Below are 20,777 nucleotides of genomic sequence, written 5' to 3'. Positions count from 1 at the left end.
TTTATAACGGGAAAACAAATAACACAGAAAAACATAGAAAGCCCGCCTTTCGCCTTTGCGGGGTCTTCACAAAACGTGTCTATTACAAGATTTGACATCGTTTATTACATTGTTATTACATTATTCACAGCTCGTTGTGATTGTTGAATTTTGAATTTGTGTACTTACCTGTGAGTTCTTATTTGAGAACACTTACCTGAGAATTTGAGATATTCCATGTGCACATATAATTTGGTGTCATTACACAACGTTAGTTTACCTAATATTGTGGCCGGTCTATGTTATTTGTTTTCCTGTTAATACAGTGTAACATAGAGGTGCTTTCCCCCACCCCTCCAGTTTAATAGTTTTATTGAAGTATACAAAATATTACAGAATATATCAAGATATACAAAAGAACATAGTATACAAAAAAGAAAGTGAAGAAAACACAGAAAGGAAAAAGTGAAATATAAAAACAATACAGAAACTGACTTCAACTCTCAACATACAAAACAGAATATTATATATATTATTTCTTTTGTGAATAATTTTGATTTTACCTGTTTTTACTTTAATTATTATTTAGTTATTTTCATCTTAGTCTACAGTTTCATAGATTTAGGTTCTAAAACCGAAGGTCATTTTTCTATCCCTAAAATACTGATTTATATAAATTGACTGTCCCTTCCAGTCTGTATCAAAGTCGGAAATCCTAGGTGCTTCTTTTTACTTATACAAGTGACATATATGTCATAGCTGGCTCTTGTAACAAATGAGATAGACACCCCTGGTGCAGAGTGGGGGGCGGGGGCACCTTGAGATGCATCCCATCGACGAGTGACATGGGCCATTTTAGGGAAGAGTGATGTGTGGTGATACATCACCCCCCCCATGGTGCTCATATTGAAAATCAAATGATAAGCAGTTCGCTCGTTTTATGTCTTCCGACCCTGGCGGGTGGAATGGTCTGAGAAGTGTGTGTGACTCAGGTTTGCACACATGAACACATGAAGCTGCCTTATACTGAATCAGACCCTTGGTCTATCAAAGTCAGTATTGTCTACTCAGGCTGGCAGCAGCTCTCCGGGGTCTCAGGCGGTGGTCTTTCACATCATCTACTTGCCATGCTGGTGTAGTGATTAAGAGCGGTGGACTCTGATCTGGAGAACCAGGTTTGATTCCCCCACTCCTCCACGTGAGTGGCGGAGGCTAATCTGGTGAGCTGGATTTGTTTCCCCACTCTTTACACATGAAGCCAGCTGGGTGACCTTGGGCTAGTCACAGCTCTCTCAGCCCCGTCTACCTCACAGGGTGTCTGTTGTGGGGAGGGGAAGGAAAGGTAATTGTAAGCCGGTTTGATTCTTCCTTAAATGGTAGAGAAAGTCGGCATATAAAAACCAACTCTTCTTAACTGGAGATGCTGGGGATTTATCCTAGGGCCTTCTGCAGGCCATGCAGTTGCTCTACAAACTGAGCCATAGCCCCTCCCCAAGTAATGCATACATGAAGCTGCCTTATACTGAATCAGACCCTCGGTCCATCAAAGTCAGTATTGTCTACTCAGGCTGGCAGTGGCTCTCCAGGGTCTCAGGCAGAGGTCTTTCACATCACCTACTTGCCTAGTCCCTTTAACTGGAGATGCCGGGGATTAAACCTGGGACCTTCTGCGTGCCGAGCAAACGCTCTCGCACTGAGCCACGGCCCCTCCTTGCATCCTCGATCTCGGCCAGTGGCTGTTCCCTCTCAGATCTCTCTTCTCTTGCTCTGCCGGCAGGCCGCCCCTCCAACATGTATTTCCAAACGCACGACCAGATCGGGATGATCAGCGCTGGGCCGAGCCACGTCACCGCCATGAACATTCCCATCCCGTTCAACTTGGTGATGCCCCCGATGCCTCCGCCGGGATATTTCGGACAGGCCAATGGGCCGGCTGCCGGTAGGGTGCTGTTCTGGGACCAACCAGGCCCTTTGAAGCTTTTCTCTTGCTTGCGTTCAGGCTTTTAAATAAATATTGCCAGCAGCCCAGAGTATGTCAGGTCAAAAGTGGGGGGAAAGCATCAAATGTGCATTCCCCCCTCCCCAGCAGCAATGCATATACATTTGTATATTCGTTTGTTTGTTTATTAAATAAATATTCTAGAGGTTACCAAGATCAGAATGGGGGTGTCCCTGTAAGTCAGTTGAAGTCGAGTCTAGCGCGCACGTTTTCTTCAGATGCTCTTTCTATGAGGAAGCAAGATTTAAAGCTAATTTCCCCTCTCCTTAATCTAACAAAGGACAGATCTGAGGAAGGGGGGCGGAGGAATCTCCTGTGGGAAGGGTCAGCCCAGATGATGAAACAAGTAGCTAAATTCTGTGCTGCAATATACAAGGGGCTCAGCAATCTAACCTAAAACGGAAAATGTTACACTAATCTGAGGTTTTTAGCTAAGAGTAATTTGTTTAATTTATTTAAGAATTATATATCCCATAGTTTTAGATATTGTATTTTCTAATTCTATCTTGTAATTGATACGAATATTTTAATGGCTTTGCCATACTAACAATAAATGAATCTATTTGTTTATTACACTTCTACCCCCGCCCGGGGCTCAGGGCGGCTCCCAAAAATATAGCATATAATAAAACAAGATAAAAGCATCTGAAACAACAGTTTAAAAACTGCCCTGTAAAGATCTATTGAGCAAAGAACACAAATGTCCAGTGTCACCACCAAAACGTAACATCTGGCTGCAGCCGGACGAGCAGCTGGACAAGCCCCAAAAGATGGTATAAGAACAAAAGAGGGGAATCAGCAGCGGGGAAGGTTAGGGAGGCCAGCATTAATAGAGAAGAACCACAGCTGACCTCAATCGTAAGCCAGGCGGAATAGTTGCCCTCATAGATTCAGCAAGCTGCTTGCAAACCCACATGAATACATGAAGCTGCCTTATACTGAATGAGACCCTCGGTCCATCAAAGTCAGTATTGTCTACTCAGACCGGCAGTGGCTCTCCAGGGTCTCAGGCAGGGGCCATTCACATCACCTACCTGCCTAGCCCCTTTAACTGGAGATGCCGGGGATTGAATCAGATCTTTCTGCATGCCAAGCAGAGGCTCTACCAGTGAGCCATGGCCCCTCCCTATGCCCATTGGCGGCATAAACAGTTTGTGTCGTGTGCTGGTGGACTATCACACGGAATTGGTTATGCTGCATCGTTATTTCTGATCCATCCGGTGGCTGTCAGCTGGAAAAAGGAGCCCAATTCCCACTTTAAAATATTTAAAATATTAACTTGACTTTCCTTTTGTATGGGAAACTGTCCGCCACCAAAGAGGGCAAGAGGCCTGTGGTTATTGGCTCTTTGAGAGAGCGAGCAGGGCATGACTCACTCCCTCAAATTTATTTATTTATTCAATTTGTACCCCGCTCTATTTCCCGGCTTGATGGCTTTTGTGGGAAGAGCCTCTCATCTGATCCGTGTTCCAGTGTCCCTCGCCTGCCTTTAGGTGACTTCCTGTGATGGAGAACTTGCTTTAGCACCTTCCACCATTAATCTAGCGCTCCCCGCTTGACATGAGCCACGTGCAAGTTTGCCTTTTGAACATGTGGCCTGTACCCTCTTCCAGTCGTTCGTCCCCCTCCCCCCGCAAACCCCGGTGTCAAATTTAGTGTGTTCTGCCTATGGTGAGATCTGGATGTTGCAGGACGCGGGAATCCGAAAGGCAAGACCAGCCGCGGCGGGCGCCAGAAGAACCGTTTCGGGATGCCGGGGGTGAGCCAGTCCAACCTCCCCAACAGCCAGGCCAGTCAAGACGTGGTGTCGCAGCCCTTTTCTCAGGGCCCCTTGACTCAGGGCTACATCTCCATGAGCCAGCCGTCACAGATGAGCCAGCCAGGCCTCTCCCAGCCAGAACTGTCGCAGGTAATGCCGCCGGGGCTGTGCTTAGCGCGTCTAGGATGGGTCTTCTTCCTATCCATTAACACACAAAGCTGCCTTATACTGAATCAGACCCTCGGTCCATCAAAGTCAGTATTGTCTACTCAGACCTGGCAGCGGCTCTCCAGGGTCTCAGGCAGAGGTCCTTCACATCACCTACTTGCCTATCCCCTTTTAACTGGAGATGCCGGGGATTGAACCTGGGACCTTCTGCATGCCAAGCAGATGCTCTCCCACTGAGCCACGGCCCCTCTTCATGGCTCTCCAGGGTCTCAGGCAGAGGTCCTTCACACCACCTACTTGCCTATCCCCTTTTAACTGGAGATGCTGGGGATTGAACCTGGGACCTTCTGCATGCCAAGCAGATGCTCTACCACTGAGCCACGGCCCCTCTTCATGGCTCTCCAGGGTCTCAGGCAGAGGTCCTTTACATCACCTCACCTAGCCCCTTTTAACTGGAGATGCCGGGGATTGAACCTGGGACCTTCTGTATGCCAAGCAGATGGTCTACCACTGAGCTATGACCCTCCAGGGTCTCAGGCAGAGGTCCTTCACATCACCTACTCAACTAGCGCCTTTTAACTGGAGATGCCGGGGATTGAACCTGGGACCTTTTACATGCCAAGCAGATGCTCTACCGCTGAGCCACGGCCCCTCATCAACAGGCAAGGACCAGAGAAACAATCTTCCGCCAGAGAAACAATCCCAATTAACTGCTTCTCTTTTCTTTCTCTTGCCCTCTTCAGGACAGTTACCTGGGTGACGAGTTTAAATCTCAGATTGACGTGGCCCTGTCGCAGGATTCTACCTACCAGGGGGAACGCGCATATCAACATGGAGTGACGGGACTGTCACAGTATTAGAGTGTAAGGTTTTTTTGAAGGGAGAGGGGACTGCGGGGGGGGGGGCAAACTAGCTTCACTCACCTTGTCCACAGTCGTGCTAAAAAAAAATGTCACGTTTGTTTCAGTCTGTAGTCCGCTTCCCAGCAGAGCCTTTGATCAGCAAGCCAAACTTAAGAACATAAGAAAGGCCCTGCTGGATCAGACCCAGGTCCATCAAGTCCAGCAATATGTTCACACAGCGGCCAATCATGTGCCTTTAGGAAGCCCACAAACAAGACAACTGCATCAGGACTATCCTGCCTGCGTTCCACAGCACCTAATACAGTAGGCCTGCTCCTCTGACACTTGAGAGAACAGGGTATGCATCATGACTAGTGTCCATTTTGACTAGTCGCCATGGATAGCTCTGTCCTCCATAAGAACATAAGAAAAGCCCTGCTGGATCAGACCCAGGCCCATCAAGTCCAGCAGTCTGTTCACACAGCGGCCAACCAGGTGCCTCTAGGAAGCCCACAAACAAGACAACTGCAGCAGCAGCATCCTGCCTGTGTTCCAAAGCACCTAATATAGGCATGGTCCTCTAATCCTGGAAAGAATAGGTATGCATCATGACTAGCATTTATTTTGACCAGGAGCCATGGATTGCCCTCTCCTCCATGAATATGTGCACTCTCCTCTTAAAGCCTTCCAAGTCGGCAGCCATCACCACATGCTGGGGCAGGGAGTTCCGCAATTTCACTATGCGTTGTGTGAAGAAATTCTTCCTTTTATCTGTTTTGAATCTCTCACCCTCCAGCTTCAGCAGATGACCCACTGCGTTCTAGTATTGCGAGAGAGGGAGAAAAGCTTCTCCCTGTCCACTCTCTCCATGCCAAATTTTATAGACCTCTGTCATGTCTCCTCTTAACCGCCTTCTTTCCAAGCTAAACTTTGCTGTTCATGTTGCAATGAACTGTGGGGGGGGGTGTGCAAGGAGGGACATGAATTTGCTAGGTGATGCATACTTACCGTTGTTTTATTTTTTTAAACAAATAATCATTGTGAGCCCAGCCTTTCCAAAAGCTTTCTCAGCAACGCCAGGTCTCGGCGGACGTTAACCGTGTTCTCCTCTTCCTCCCTTGCAGGTTGAAGAAGAGGAGCTAAGCTTGTGTGGAGCTTAGTTCGTCAGCATTTTATTCTGGGTAATAAAAAATAAAATAAAATGGATACCTGTTTTCCACTGCTAAAACTGAAGCAACTCTGTGAGAGCAACAGGAGAGAGAGAGAGGGAGAGAAAGAGAGAGAAACCAACGGAGAGGAGAGAGACGCGTGCGCGCGCGAGAGAGCCCACTGCTAGCTCACTGAGACAAGGAGACTGACCAGAGATGGGAGAGAGCGCCGGAGGACCGACCGGCGTCTCGCTAGGGGGGAGCCCACCTGCCCTGGAAGAACCGAGCGGTCAGCGGAGTCCCCTGTTCTCCCCTTCCCCCCCCTCCCATCGACACATGCATCGAGGAGAGAGAAAGGCCTTAGAAGGATGTCCCCCGCTTCATTCCGTTTCTCTTTTGACGAGCAGGGCTTCGCTTTTTGTTCAGGGCAGGAAAGGGGGTGAGGAAAAGCCCCCATCTCAGAGTTGCGTTTGTGTTCCCCCCCCCCCCCAAAAAAAGGCGGTATCCATTTTTTTAGGCGCAAGAACGTCCGAGAGAGGAGGCCCTCCGTGCCCGTGGGAAGCCAGCCGGCTGGTACCCGACTCTGAGATGGGTGGTTTTTTCCTCTTTTGTCCCGAATCCGGCTTTGAAACTCGCGTGTGGTGTCACCTGCGTTCCGAACAGGCTTTTTGTGATGAGATGGGGTTCTTGTGTTTTGTGTTGTTTTTGTTTTGTTTTTCCTTTTAAAGAAGAGAGAGATCCTTTCAAAGAAGCACTGGGTATTTTTTTTTTTTTAGACGTTTTGTCTCTGAAACCTTAGCAGTAGATCTGGGGGCGGGGGGGGAACCCTTGTTCTGGGAAGCTTACAAATGCAACAGTTTATTGCTGATAAGAAAAACAAACGAGTTCCAATCTTTTTAAGGGCCCCTTCCGTTCGACTTTGGTCGATCAGCCTCTTCTTATGATGGCAGAAAGTAGTTAGCAAGGGAGCCGGTGAATCCGGGTGGTGAGGTCTCAAAAGCGTTTGCTTTGATTGGCACCTCTTGGGGGCTCTGTGAAACCAATCAGTTCCCCCCCCCCCATAAAATGTCTAACTTGCTTCACGGAAAGGGGGATTTTGGTATCTGCGCCCTTTGGTCTCAGAGGAGAAAGGACGCTGGGAAAAGCCTGCTTTTTTTATTCGCTCCCACCGGCCGCCAGGAAGCAGAAGTGGAAACTGGGGATTATTATTGGGCTTGAAGTAAAAGACTCTACAGAGATACAACAGGGAGGGGCGGGGTAGGGGGAGAAGGCAGCAGGTAGGTGGTGTTAGAGCATTTGGGAGGGGGTGGGTTGTCGGGTGTTCTACACAGCAGGGGGGGCGTGCGGTGGAAGCTTAAAAGAAACTGGGAGCCTTCGAAGTGGGGAGCTGAGCCCCTTGGGCTGTTTCCAAAGAGCCGCCAAGCCCAAGGGGCACGCCCAGCTGAAAGGGGCACGCCCCCCAGCTCACCTCTGCTGCGTTCCTAGCAGAAGTTGTCTTTTATCTGCATCTCGAGGTTTCTAGAAAACCCACTGTAGGAGATAGAGTTCCCCGACACCTTCGCTCCAATGTTCCTTGGGTTTGGGTTGTTGTGTTTTTTTTAAAAAAGGCGAACCCTAAATACGCTTTTATTTTTAATCTCCCCAATTGGCTGAGGCAGCAGTTCGACCGACCTCCTAGAAGCGGCGTTTTTGAAGCTTTTACAAACTCGATTAGCTTTCCGATCAAAGGGCTCTAAGCGTTTGTTAAGTTTTTGTATCGTTGTGCGTGTCGAGGAACTCTCGGTAGCTTACATGAATGTACTTAGAGAAGACTCCCCCAACCCCTTTGCTATATTTTTTTTTAGGAATTTGGAAGTCTATCTGTCCCATTTCCTTCTCTCCACCCCACCCCCCATCCTAGCGAAACATAGACTAATTCTGCAAGAACCCGAACTCTCTTTCCCCTCCCGGCATCGATCAGACATTGCTCACACCCACAGGCGTGGGAAGGGGTAGCCTGCACATGAGACGAGGACAAGGCAGTCGGCTGGTGCTTTCGCCTGTTCTCACAAACGGAAACGGAGCTCGGACTTCTGTCGTGTGCGAGGAGGCCGGGGGTGGGGTGGGGGCACACTCATGGCCACCCTTCCCCGCTGGGATGACGGACTCTTTTTATTTATCCAGATAGTCAGAGGGCTGCTTTGATTTTTTGTTTTTGCAGCGTAGATTTCTGAGCTAGCTTTTTTGAGCGTTTAACCCTCTTGCGCAATGCAAAAGCCATTGAGTAATGTAGCTTTCCCCCCCACCTTTCTTATTCCGCTACCTTCTTAGGTCCGTTCCACCCCACCCCACCCATCTTCCACTGGATCGCAGCTCTTGCCTCTGCTTTGTGCTGGCTGATGGTTTATTTTTTCCCCTCGGTAGCCGTTTCTGAGTTGTTATGTAAGCCCCACCGAAACATCAGTGCTAGCACACTGCTCGACCTTTTCCCCCCCCCCTTTCTCCTCCCCCCCCCCTTTCCTTTCTGTCTCGGTTTGTTTTTTAAAATCTGTTTGTCATCGAATTAAAAGAAACTTAATAAAGAGCTCTTGCATTCAACCTCCAGGGACTGATCTTTGTAAACCAAGCTCGATTGGAAAGCTGCGAGTTTCACGGGCAAGACCTGATTTGAGTTCTCGCTCGGAGAGAGGAGGGCTTAGTCTCCTGTGTTCGGCCCATATGCCCCCCTCCCTTCTGCTTGTTTTGTGTAACGGAGGTGATCCAGGCTGGTTTCTCCTATCCATTTGCAAGCCAGCGTGGTGTAGTGGTTAAGAGTGGCAGTTTGGAGCGGTGGACTCTAATCTGGAGAACCGGGTTTGATTCCCCACTCCTCCACATGAGGACTCTAATCTGGTGAACCGGGTTTGATTCCCCACTCCTCCACATGACTGGAGGACTGTAATCTGGAGAACCAGGTTCGATTCCCCACTCTTCCACATGAAGCCAGCTGGGTGACCTTGGGCTAGTCACAGCTCTCTGAGCTCTCTCAGCTCCACCTACCTCACAGGGTGTCTATTGTGGGGAGGGAAGGTGATTGTAAGCTGGTTTGAGTCCCCCTTAAATGGTAGAGAAAGTAGGCATATAAAAACCAACTACTCTTCCTCCTCCTCCTCCCTTGGATGGGAGACCGCCAATGAAGATCAGAGTTGCCATGCAGAGGAAGGCCATGGCAAAACCACCTCTGAATGTCTCTTGCTTTGAAAACTCCATGATCCTGGTGTGGCCACAAGTCAGTCGTGACTGGATTTCACAGTAAACCTTCCACTATTAATTGGACCACGACATCACAGAGAGCCAGCATGGTGTAGTGGGTAAAAAACCAACTCTTCATCCTCTTCCTCCTCTTGTTCTTCCTCTTCTTCTGTTTTGTCACCAGCCATAGAGGCCCTTGTCTCCTTTGTACAGGATTGGGTGTACTCTGTGCTTTGCTAACCCTCTCCTCCAAAACCAGTAATAGGCAGGTAGCCTCCGTTAGCCATGAATCAGCGCTTTGCATTAACAGTTTTTGCTGAGTCAGCAAGGAGAAGGGGGTGAAGCAGATCAATTACTGTAATAACGGGGGGGGCGCTTCTTGGAATCAACACATCTTGTGTCAATTCCACCCCTGGAAGTCCTCCAGGGTGTGGAATTGACACAAGGTGTGTTGATTCCAAGAAGCTGCCCAGTGAATTCACCAGTGTGTCCAGTTCCTAAGCCAGATGGCCGATGGAGAAATATGAACGTCACATCTAAAGCCTTACTAGGGGGGAGAACTGCCGTAAGGCACTGTCTCCCTCCTTGTCAGCTGGTTGGCCGTACACTTTTAAGCATTTTCTCGCACAAATAAGTGCTGGGGGGGGAAACAGGTTGCTCACCTGTGCTCAACCAAAAAAAAAAGGGGGGGAGGAGGTACACAACCTGAAAGTAGTATCAAAGCAAAAGGGGTTGAGCTGAACAACGCCAAAATAACAACATATATACGTTTTAATATGGTGCACAGTATAGTTAAAAACACGGGGCCTATAGTGTAGGCTAACTATTCCCAATAGATAAAATACATATAAAACACATACGTAGTTGATGTATATCCATACAATGACCAAAGTAGGACCAGACGCGTTTTGGCCTCATAATAGATAGGCTTTCCTCAGTGGTCGTACATAAAATTGTAATATAGTACACATCCTCAAGTGCTCAGTCTCATAATACAAGGAGAAAAATGCTGTGCCGTTGTCTTTCACACTTGCTGATGTATACACATCCTTAGAAGCCTGACATTATATCCAAGGTTAGTTCTAAAATTAGGAATTTGTGATACTTCTGGGGAAGGGGTAGATGAAGCAGGGATATTACAATTAGATACTTTCAGAACAATTTTCAAAATATATACTTTAATACAGGTGTGAGATGTGAGCCATGTTCTAATATACACGGGATAAATATTTTTACAAGAAGCCACATAAAACAAAAGGTAATCGTGCAATGTTTTTAAATATATATTTTTTTAAATTGGAGGCTTCTTTATAAAAGAATATATTTTGGGTAAAAATGAAAGATCTTTTTAGTCTTATGTTCATGAAAGATACACTAATTTGTCTTTTTCATCCTTGCTTTTTTTCCTCTTTCCAAAGGGCTTTTAAAAATATTTTTCTCCTTGTATTATGAGATTGAATATGTTAGGATGTGTACTATATTACTATTTTATGTATGACCACAGAGGAAGGCCTAAATGGGGCCGAAACGCGTCTGGTCCTAATTTAGTCCTAATTTGGTCATTGTGTGGATATACGTCAACTGTGTAAGTGTTATATGTATCTATTGGGAATAGTCAGCCTACACTATAGGCCCTGTGTTTTTAACTATACTGTGCACTTTATTAAAATTTATATATTTGTTGTTACTTTCGCGTTGTTCAGCTCAACCCCTTTTGCTTTGATGCTCACCTGTGCTGCCAGAAAAGCTGCCTTCATGGAGCAGGAAAGTCACAGGTGACCATGCGCTCAAAGGGATTTTTTGTTACCTGAGAAAGCACGTCCTGCAGGTCCCATTAGATATGTGGAGGATGGATGGGGCACCCTCTTTGGCGTCCCATAAAATTGGACCCCCGACCCAGTCTTTCCCAACCTGGGGTGTTCTAAAGAGAGAACACCAGCAGCTCTTCTGCAAATTTGGGGCTTCTACTTAAAAAAAACATCCCTCCCCTGAGCTCCTGAAAGATTTCCCATTGGCAATGGAGCTAAAAAATTTCATGGAAAAAACAACCATACCACAGTCGAGCAGCCAAGCCTAGTTAAGCCTGGTGTGGAAAAATTGACAGCTAAATCCAACCATGTTAGGACGCTGGGAGGAAAATATGGAAGCACTTGGCATCCAGTTCAGGGGCTGCCTGGTTAGCCAGAAGGATCTACTATGGCCACTGTTAGGTTTAGTATGAAACTAAATTGGACCCTCCATGTAGAAAGGCAATCTACCTCCAAATATCAGCTAGGAGGGGGGCTAATAAGAACATAAGAAAGGCCATGCTGGATCAGACCAAGGTCCATCAAGTCCACCAGTCTGTTCACACAGCGGCCAACCAGGTGCCTCTAGGAAGCCCACAAACAAGACAACTTCGGTAGCCTTATCCCGCCTGCGTTCCACAGCACCTAATATAATAGGCATGCTCCTCTGATCCTGGAGAGGATAGGTCTGCATCATGACTAGTGTCTGCTCCCCTCTTAAACTTTCCAAGTTGGCAGCCATCACCACATCCTGGGGCAGGGAGTTCCACAATTTCACTATGCCTTGCGTGAAGTACCGGTACTTCCCTTTATCTCTTTTGAGTCTCTCCCCCTCCAGCTTCAGCAGATGACTCCGCATTCTACTGACCCCACGGTCTACTATTACGAGAGAGGGAGAAAAGCTTCTCCCTGTGTAGTCCACACTATGCATCATTTTATAGACCTCTATCATGTCTCCCTTTAACCACCTTCTTTCCAAGCTGAACAGCCCTAAATGTTTTAACCGCTCCTCATAGGGCAGTTGCTCCAGCCCCCTGATCATTTTGGTTGCCCTTTTCTGCTGGAGATGTCCTGGGTGCCCGTTTGTAGACGCAGAGTTGGAATGAGGCTGTTGAACTAGATGCGATCTTTGATCTATATCCAGCAAAAAACATTCTCTATTTAACCCTAACAAAGAAAGAGAGAGATCCTTAGCCAAATGATGTGTTTCCTCCTTTAATTCTAACAACGCAGGAAGGTTCCTCTTAAATTCCCTTCACCAAAAAACACCTAGACAGATTGTTTAAAAAGCGTGAATATTCCTTGTCTTATTGCTCGGTCTGAAAGACAAGGAAAGGGCACGGGTCCAAAGCTCTCCGGTCCGCGTTGTAGAAACGATGCTTTAAAAATCATTCGTTTCTGCACGGAGAAATAGTGGAAATGGGGCTAAAGACAACAGGAAAGGGGCACTTTTTGCGATGCACCGCAGGCCAGGTAGAGGATGTCCAGCGAGCCACCGTTCTGCAGCCAAGAGTCCATGTTCTCTAGAGCCACAGATCCGGAGTCGTCCTGGCTCTTCAGTCTCCTAATTCTCACCCGTGCAAGGATTATCAACCAGCGTTTATGGTTAGGCACAGAGCTGGGGGAAGGAGCACCCGGGGCAGAGGAGGGAAGGGGTGTGCCACGCGTGCGTGCTGGAGGCCCCAGTGGCTGAGAGAAATGCGACTGATGGCCACCCCCATAGAAGAAAAGAGAGGGAGAGCCGGGGCTCGTACGAGCTGAGGACAGGCAGGTGGCATGTGGATCAGCCAGGCGGGCAGCTGCACCCATGCAGCGGTGGCCCTCCTCCCCACCCTGGCACCTTACCTCTCCTTGCGCCTGGGGCAAATGCCCCCGCCAGACCCCCCCCCCCCACAGATCCGGCCCTGCTATCCAAGCTTCCCACAAGTCCATCAGAATGAACAGGGGGGAAAGGAGGGGGGAAAGCCCCCCCTCTCACCGACAGCCGCATTCGTCCACCACCATGTCCTCGTAATGCCGCAGCACCACGTTGTCGTCGTTGTCATAGTACAGGATGGAGATGGGCGAGAGGCGCACCGGGACGCAGCAAGGTTGCGGGGTCCCTTCGGGGTCCAGGGAGTGGACCATGGTTTGCAAGATGGCGTGGTTTGTGCTGTTGAGCTCCTCGGTTAAAGGGAAGGGGCATTCCCCCAGGCAGTAGTTCGCCAGGTAGCCCTGCGGGGCGATGATCCAGTTCTCCCAGCCGATGTCACCGAAGCTGACGAACAGCCGGCGGGGCTTGCAGATGTTGCTGAGGCCAGCCGGCACGTAGCCGGAGCTTCGCTTGGCTCTGCCGCCTTTGCAGTGTCTGGGGGCCAGGGAGACCACCAGCAGGGAAGCGTCCAGGAAGGAATCCAGGCCGGAGCAAAGCTCGCCTGCCCGGGGCGAGGCGATTTCCAAGATCAGCCCCAGGTTTTTGCCGGCGGTTCGCCAGTCCTTCGCTACTTCGGTCAGGTTAAAGAGGAAAGATTTGTGCAACTGCAGGAAGGATTGTTCCACCAGCAGACTGCGGCTGTAAGCGTGGGTCGACATGCCCCGCAAGGCCATCTGGGAAGCTCGGTACAGACTCAGCTCAAAGGGGGGCCCCGATCCAGAAGCGTGGTAGGAATTTTGGCCGAACCTGACCTGCAGCTGAGCCATGGTCAGTTCTTCTGCTTCCTCCACGGCGGAGAAGTTGAAATACAGCCGCTTCTGGAGACACACCCAGCTCTGGGGTTCCTCTCTGTGAATGAAGCCACCTGGAAGGAACAAAGAAATGAACAGAGCGGGCACACACGGGAATGACCCCCCCCAAAAAAATTTTTTAACGTGATGTTTACTTTTCAATTCAAAATGAAAAGGCAAACGCCAGCTTGTTCAGAGGCTTGGTGTGGGCAGCAGGCTAGGCAAACTGATACTGTTTCATACCCTTTGTCTGCCACCAAAAACACATTCAGCCGTCCAATGGAAGAGGATGGGTGGGGGGAGAATCAGACATTCATCCCTAGAACCAGTAACATAACAGTAACTGGTATCGTACTCTTCATTTTGAAGAAGAGGAGCTGGTTTTTATATGCCGACTTTCTCTACCATTTAAGGAAGAATCAAACCGGCTTACAATCTCCTTCCTTCCCCCTCCCCACAACAGACACCTTGTGAGGTAGGTGGGGCTGAGACAGTTCAAAGAGAACTGTGACTAGCCCAAGGTCACCCAGCATACTTCATGTGTAGGACTCAAACCCAGTTCTCCAGATTAGAGTCCACCACTCAGGTGTAGGAGTAGGGAATCAAACCCGGTCCTCCAGATTAGAGTCCATTACTCATGTGGAGGAGTGGGGGCTCGAACCCGGTTCTCCAGATTAGAGTCCGCTGCTCCATACCACCGCTACTACTATTAATATATATGCTACCCTTTCTCAAATTAGCTCAGAACAGCCCAGATTATTTTTAAATCCACCTATAATCACAACCACCCTGTGAGGGGCAGAAAAGAGCAACCAAAATGATTAGGGGACTAGAGCAACTGTCCTATGGGGAGCGGTTAAGACGCTTAGGGCTGTTTAGCTTGGAAAGAAGGTGGCTAAGGGGAGACATGATAGAGGTCTATAAAATTATGCATGGTTTGGAGAGAGGGGACAGGGAGAAGTTTTTCTCCCTCTCCCATAATACTAGAACACGGGGTCATCTGCTAAAGCTGGAGGGTGAGAGATTCAAAACAGATAAAAGTATTTTTTCACACAACGCATAGTTAAATTGTGGAACTCCCTGCCCCAGGATGTGGTGAGGGCTGCCAGCTTGGAGGGCTTTAAGAGGCGAGTGGACATATTCATGGAGGAGAGGGGTATTCATGGCTGTTAGTTAGAATGGATACTAGTCATGATGCATCCCTATTCTCTCCAGGATCAGAGCAGCATGCCTACTACATTAGGTGCTGTGGAACGCAGGCAGGATAAATGCTGCTGCAGTCATCTTCTTAGTAGGCTTCCTAGAGACACCTGGTTGGCCACTGTGTGAACGGACTGCTGGACTTGAGGGGCCTGGGTCTGATCCAGCAGGGCCTTTCTTATGTTCTTATGTTCTAGGTTGATGGGGCAGAGAGAGAGGGATTGGTCTGAGGTCACCCAGTGATTTTCCTAGCTAAGTGTAATTTTGAACCACCACCCCTTTCTAGTCTGACACACTAACCACTACGCTGCCCTGACCAGCTGGAAAAACCTAGTAGAACCTCTAGATAGTATATGAAGAGGACTTTGAAAAAAGAAGAATTTGTTCAACTTTTAATATTTAATCTAGCTCTTTGACCAGCAAAATACCTATAACTGCTTGTAACAAAAACATGGACCTAAAACATATTGTTTAAAAAATAGTAAATCTTTCAAAAAATATTACATATTACCAGTAAATACAACATATTACCAGGGCCGTTTGGGAGTAGGGTTGCCAGGTCCCTCTTTGCCACCAGCGGGAGGTTTTTGGGACGGAGTTTGAGGAGGGCGGGGTTTGGGGAGGGGCTTCAATGCCATAGAGTCCAATTGCCAAAGCAGCCATTTTCTCCAGGTGAACTGATCTCTGTCAGCAGGAGATCTCCAGCTAGTACCTGGAGGCTGGCAACCCTATTTGGGAGTGATCCGGGGGAGGGCTCCACCATGCCCACTCCCCACCTCTTCATATCAGGATTGGGGGGCAGGAAGATGGTTTGCCTGCAGAGACCTACTGCAAACCCATTAAACCTCTAGGGGTTTTACACGTAACCTACTTTGTTCCATTCACTAAAACCGCCGCTAACATTCAAGTTGCTCTCAGAAGCATAGCGACGCTGGAAAAAAGGATTTTTATTGATATAGTGAACAAGTTCTAGATACAATTTGGTAATATAAATTATTGTTAAAATAATCTATTAACAAACTGTTTAGACACTTCTCCGGAAGTTCAACACGGTGGTGGGAGGGATTAAGGGTACACTGGTAGAGGGAGGTGGGAACAAAATGGGTAAGATGATTGTAATAAGAATGTAATGATTGTATTTTGAATCTCTCTTTTGTTTAACTTTTTTTATAGATATATAATTCTTATTATGTAGTTCTCTATATTGTAATACTTTTTTCTTTTGTATTTGTCATTGTTTGTATTGTTTTTTTCTTTTTGTTTAAAAATTTAATAAAAAAATTTAAAAAAAGAAGAAGCATAGCAACAACTGGCTTTCCAACTGGAGGTCAGTTGGCAGCCTTGTGGGTGTGTATTCCACCGTGGCCCAGACAGATGCAAAGAGGTGAGAAAGATGGTGCTGCATTCAGCTAATTCGGGGAAAAGAGGATCCTCCCCCCCCCCACCCCCATCCGCATACCAAAGGTGTGTTTCCTGCCCAGTTTTCCCCTTTCTGAGTACAGTTGCTACACCATGTGGCAGTGAATTCCACATATTCTCAAACAGTGCAGGGACGTAGGGAAATACCAGTTTAAGTGAAATGTCAAAAAGGCCAAAAATGGCACGCAGGATTTCGGTAGGGGAGGAGAGCAGAGCCCTTGGCCAGGCAAAGAGCCCTTTGTGATTCAAAGACAGCCTTTCTGAATCTCCTGTTTCCTCCATTCACCCCTGGAGGAAGATGGAAGACCAGGTGATATAGTCATCAAAGCAGCTGGGAAGACCTGGGTTCAAATCCCCACCCAGCCACGAAACTCAACAGCAGGGCTTGGGCTAGTCGCTCTCCTTCAGACCGATTACATCACAGGGTTGTTGTGAGCTTAAACGGGGGGGGGGGGAGAGGATATCATGTATGCCACCTTCAGCTGCCTGGAGGAAGGAAAAGATAAAAACGCGGCCCAACGGGGAGGCGTCGCCCTTTTCCAGTTTCCCCTCTCCAGATCTTGCTATTTGCCTTGGAGGAATTAATTTCAGGCAACCACTTCAGAATTGGCAAGGGGTTGAAATTAAATCAAAAGAGTTTCCGTCTAGACATTAGGAAGAATTTTTTAACAGAGTGGATCCTCAGTGGAACGAGAGGTGGTGAGCTCTCCCTCCCTGGAGACTTTTAAGAAGAGGCTAGATGGCCATCTGTCAGCAATGCTGATTCTGTGACCTTGGGCAAATCATGAGAGGGAGGGCACCTTGGCCATCTTCTGGGCATGGAGTAGGGGGTCACGGGTGTGTGGGGGTAGTTGTGAATTTCCTGCACTGTGCAGGGGGTTGGACTAGATGACCCTTGTGGTCCCTTCCAACTCTATGATTCTGTTTGTGTGGAGGGAGTACATGATTGAGTGGGTTTGCCGGCCCCCAAGCGCTCCATCTCCGGAACAGAACATTGGGGGCTCAAATCCACCTTATAGATTTATTATTATGGTCCTTTGCCAACATTTTATGTTTGGTCTGTTACATTGCCTTACCCAAACTTGCAGTACAAAACAATACATTTGGTTAAAGCACTGTACAAAATATTACTCTTTTTAAAAACTGGCCAATAATATGAATTTAAACAATCAATCCCCTCTACAACTTTTCATTTCTATTTAGATTTCCGAAAATTAAATACTCTTCCACAAAACTTGGCCATTAACTTTGTTACCTGAGAAAATGCATCCTTAAGAAGGAGGTTAACTCTAACGGATTGAGGATAACCAGCGCTCTTTCTTAAAAGAGGGTCCCGAATTTCTAACAGAGCGGTTCCTCAGTGGAACAGGCTTCCTCGGGAGGTGGTGGTCTCTCCTTCCCTGGAGGTTTTTAAGAAGAGGCTAGATGGCCATCTGTCAGCAATGCTGATTCTATGACCTCAGGCAGATGATGAGAGGGAGGGCATCTTGGCCACCTTCTGGGCATGGAGTTGGGGTCACTGGGGGTGTGGGGGTGGGGAGGTAGTTGTGAATTCCCTGCATTGTGCAGGAGGTTGGACTAGATGACCCTGGTGGTCCCTTCCAACTCTATGATTCTATGAATCTTCTCCCTATCCTCCTTATACACCTGAGAAGGTCCACGTTCCCGGGTTTCTGGTTCTCCACTGTTGACTCAAATCCACCTTTAAAAGGAATCTTGTAAAGTCACATTTTGAAAGCAATATTGGGGGGGGGGGAGAGAGAGAGAACTCTTTAGCTGGATTTGTCCTAGTCTCCTGGTCTCAACTAAGTGCAGGGGGGCAGGGAGGGGAAAAAACAATCTTCCATTTGTTCCCATTCAATTTGCTGTTCTTTCCTCTCCCCCCTCCTGCTTTCCTCTTCATTGTCAGAGAGGGCAAGCCCCACATGGGCAGAAACTTCTCTGTTTTCAGGGTCTGGAGCTCCATAGAGATCAACACCAGCTGTTTTGCTTGCCCTACAAATGTGATCAATGGCAGCCCCAACTAGGATGCTCCCCATAAAAGAAACACCCACCATCCCAAGTCAGGATGGATTAAACTCCCCTCTCATTTTCATTTCATTTCATTAACCTTTATTGGCATACCAAAAGACAGAGATAGAAAAAAAACAACAATATACCTCCAAAGGGCAATACATATAAGTTACAAGTCGGGTTAATAAAACTTTTCTTGTTCTTTAAGAGCTCCTGTAAGAAATTCCGCCACGGTAGCTGTAATTTTAGGATCATGGTCACTCAAAAGAAATGTGCATTTCACTTCATTGCTCCTGTATGTCTTGTACTGGAGCAAAGTAGATAGCAGTTTATCCCGCAGAGTCACATAGAAGGGGCAATCTAAAAGGATGTGGTCAATTGTATCTAACAAGTTTAAACCGCATGTGCATAGGCGTTCATGTCTAGGGATCTGGAGGTATCCCCTCTCCTCCCAGTTCCTTCAACATACCTTGATCAGGGAAAACCCGGATGATATTCCCCGGCACGCCGAATTCTTCCACCCAGCAGGCATCTTTGGGCTTCTGATCCTTTGCCAAAGGGAGGGTTCTCCTATGAAACATCTTCCAGAGCAAGGGGGGCACCGGGGCAGGAGATTTGGGGCTTGGCCTGGCCCTCAGCCCCAGTGACTTTAAAAGCAGGCTCTCCTGCGCTTTTAAATCCATCCCTCCAACCAGCAGGGCCCCAAAGAACCCAGCTGCTAAATGCAAAAGCCACATTTTAGACCAGGGAGGTGTGCTGGAGATGGGGATTCTGCAAAGGAAAAAGGGCGAAGAGGGAAAGGATGCGCTTCCTCTTTTTCCTTTTGAGAAAAAGAGAATCCCCCACCCGAAGAAGAGCAAAGAGGAGGGGGTGGAGCTGGTGGTGATGATGGGTGGGGGGCTCTCTCCAGGGCCTCTGGGGAGGGGCAGGACCATCCCGAAGCGAGGGGGCACAGCTGGTTAACCCTTCCTCGCCCAGCGCTCCCAAATGGCCCAAGCAGGGAACTCAGGATGCGATTAAAGGCACGCAGGAGTCTGCCTGTTGTGTCTCTGAGTTGCCGCTCTGGTATTCATAGAATCGTAGAGTTGGGACCACAAGGGTCATCTAGTCCAACTCCCTGCACAATGCAGGGAATTCACAACTACCTCCCCCCCCCACACCTCTAGTGACCCCTACTCCATGCCCAGAGGATGGCCAAGATGCCCTCCCTCTCATGATCTGCCCAAGGCCATAGAATCAGCATTGCTGACAGATGGCCATCTAGCCTCTGCTTCAAAACCTCTAGGGAAGGAGAGCTCACAACCTCCCAAGGAAGCCTGTTCCACTGAGGAACCGCTCTGTTAGAAAATTCTTCCTAATGTTTAGATGGAAACTCTTCTGATTTAATTTTATCCCGTTGGTTCTGGTCCGACCTTCTGGGGCCACAGAAAACAATTCGGCACCCTCCTCTACATGACCGCCCTTCAAATACTTGAAGATGGTCATCATATCCCCACTCTATTGAGGCTTTCCATCTCTGCATGATGTATTGCACTGGTTTAGCATCCTTTCAGTTGGATCGGGTGGGGGGCAGTAGGTTGAACATGTGGCCTGTCTGCATCATTCTAGCTACTCCCAATACAGATGATGAAGCAGAGGCCTGCCCTCAAAGGAGGGTGCCAGCTGGGCTTCTGCAGGAGTCCCTGCTCTGCAATCTGGGGGCAACCCTGGAAGGATAGGGCAGGTAATCCTGTACGTGCTCTGCTCCACAGCCTGTTATAGTTTCTCGCCATAAAGTTGGGGAGGGGACGGTTGCCAACCTCCAGGTAGTAGCAGGAGATGTCCTGCTATGAAACCGCCAGGAATGTCCCAACCTGGACTTGGCAACCTTGGGAGTAGGGTTGCTAGTCCCTCTTCACCACCAATGGGAGGTTTTTTGGGTGGAGCCCGAGGAAGGCATGGCTTGGTGAGGGGAGGGACTTCAGTGCCATAGAGTCCAATTGCCAAAGCAGCCATTTTCTCCAGGGGAACTGACCTCTGTCGGCTGGAGATTAGTTGTAATAGCAGGAGATCTCCTGCCACCAAGAAGTTGGCAACCCTACCCGGGAGTGGCAGCGGATGAGGTTCCCTTGGGTGGGTGAGAACCAACACTGGTTGGGGAGTGGGAAGAGGCTCCCACAAGGGTTACCAACCTCCAGGTGGGACCTAGAGATCTCCCAGAATTACAACTGATCTCCAGGTGACAGAGATAATTTCCCTTGGGTAGTGTCAACTTTGGAGGGGGGCCCCTCCTGTCGCATCACACTCCTGCTGAGGCCCCTCCCTTTCCTAAAATCTGCCCTCTGAGGCTCCGCCCTCAATTCCCCAGGTATTTCTCATCCAGGCTCGGGCAACCCTCTGCATATTGCCCCTCCTATCTTATATGTTGGGGGAGTAGGGTTGCCAGGTCCCTCTATGGTACCGGCAGGAGGTTTGGGGTGGGAGCCTGAGGAGGGGGGGTTTGAGGAGGGGAGGGACTTCAATGCCATAGAGTCCAATGGCCAATGCGGCCATTTTCTCCAGGTGAAATTA

At 48.4% G+C, this 20,777-nt stretch overlaps 2 protein-coding genes across 2 annotated transcripts in view; one reads left to right on the top strand and one right to left on the bottom strand.

Moving 5' to 3' along the window:
* UPF1 (UPF1 RNA helicase and ATPase) overlaps positions 1 to 6,217 on the top strand; it is a 309,167-nt gene extending 302,950 nt beyond the window's left edge. The window contains exons 22-25 of the mRNA XM_056844524.1: positions 1,757 to 1,918; positions 3,670 to 3,887; positions 4,649 to 4,768; positions 5,872 to 6,217. Coding sequence (XP_056700502.1) covers positions 1,757 to 1,918; positions 3,670 to 3,887; positions 4,649 to 4,765 — 497 coding nt within the window. The 3' untranslated portion in view covers positions 4,766 to 4,768; positions 5,872 to 6,217. The remainder of the gene's footprint in view (positions 1 to 1,756; positions 1,919 to 3,669; positions 3,888 to 4,648; positions 4,769 to 5,871) is intronic.
* Positions 6,218 to 12,861: 6,644 nt separating this feature from the next.
* GDF1 (growth differentiation factor 1) lies at positions 12,862 to 18,964 on the bottom strand. The gene is made up of 2 exons (XM_056845236.1): positions 18,697 to 18,964; positions 12,862 to 13,669 (listed from the first exon to the last, which is right to left on the bottom strand). The coding sequence occupies exons 1-2, from the start codon at positions 18,962 to 18,964 to the stop codon at positions 12,867 to 12,869; spliced, it is 1,071 nt and encodes a 356-aa protein (XP_056701214.1). The 3' UTR covers positions 12,862 to 12,866.
* Between the last annotated feature and the right edge of the window lie 1,813 nt (positions 18,965 to 20,777).

This window comes from Euleptes europaea, chromosome 2, assembly GCF_029931775.1.
Source record: "Euleptes europaea isolate rEulEur1 chromosome 2, rEulEur1.hap1, whole genome shotgun sequence".
Classification (NCBI taxonomy): Eukaryota; Metazoa; Chordata; class Lepidosauria; order Squamata; family Sphaerodactylidae; genus Euleptes; species Euleptes europaea.
The sequence above is the reverse complement of the archived record's forward strand: the minus strand, read 5'-3'. Positions and strand labels throughout refer to the sequence as shown.

What these genes read in the sequence shown, in the direction of transcription:
- GDF1 (XM_056845236.1), bottom strand. Translation starts at nt 18,964, where the DNA reads ATGTGGCTTTTGCATTTAGCAGCTGGGTTCTTTGGGGCCCTGCTGGTT. An exon ending in CCGGGTTTTCCCTGATCAAG is followed by an intron (nt 13,670 to 18,696) that starts GTATGTTGAAGG and finishes TGTTCCTTCCAG; the next exon opens with GTGGCTTCATTCACAGAGAG.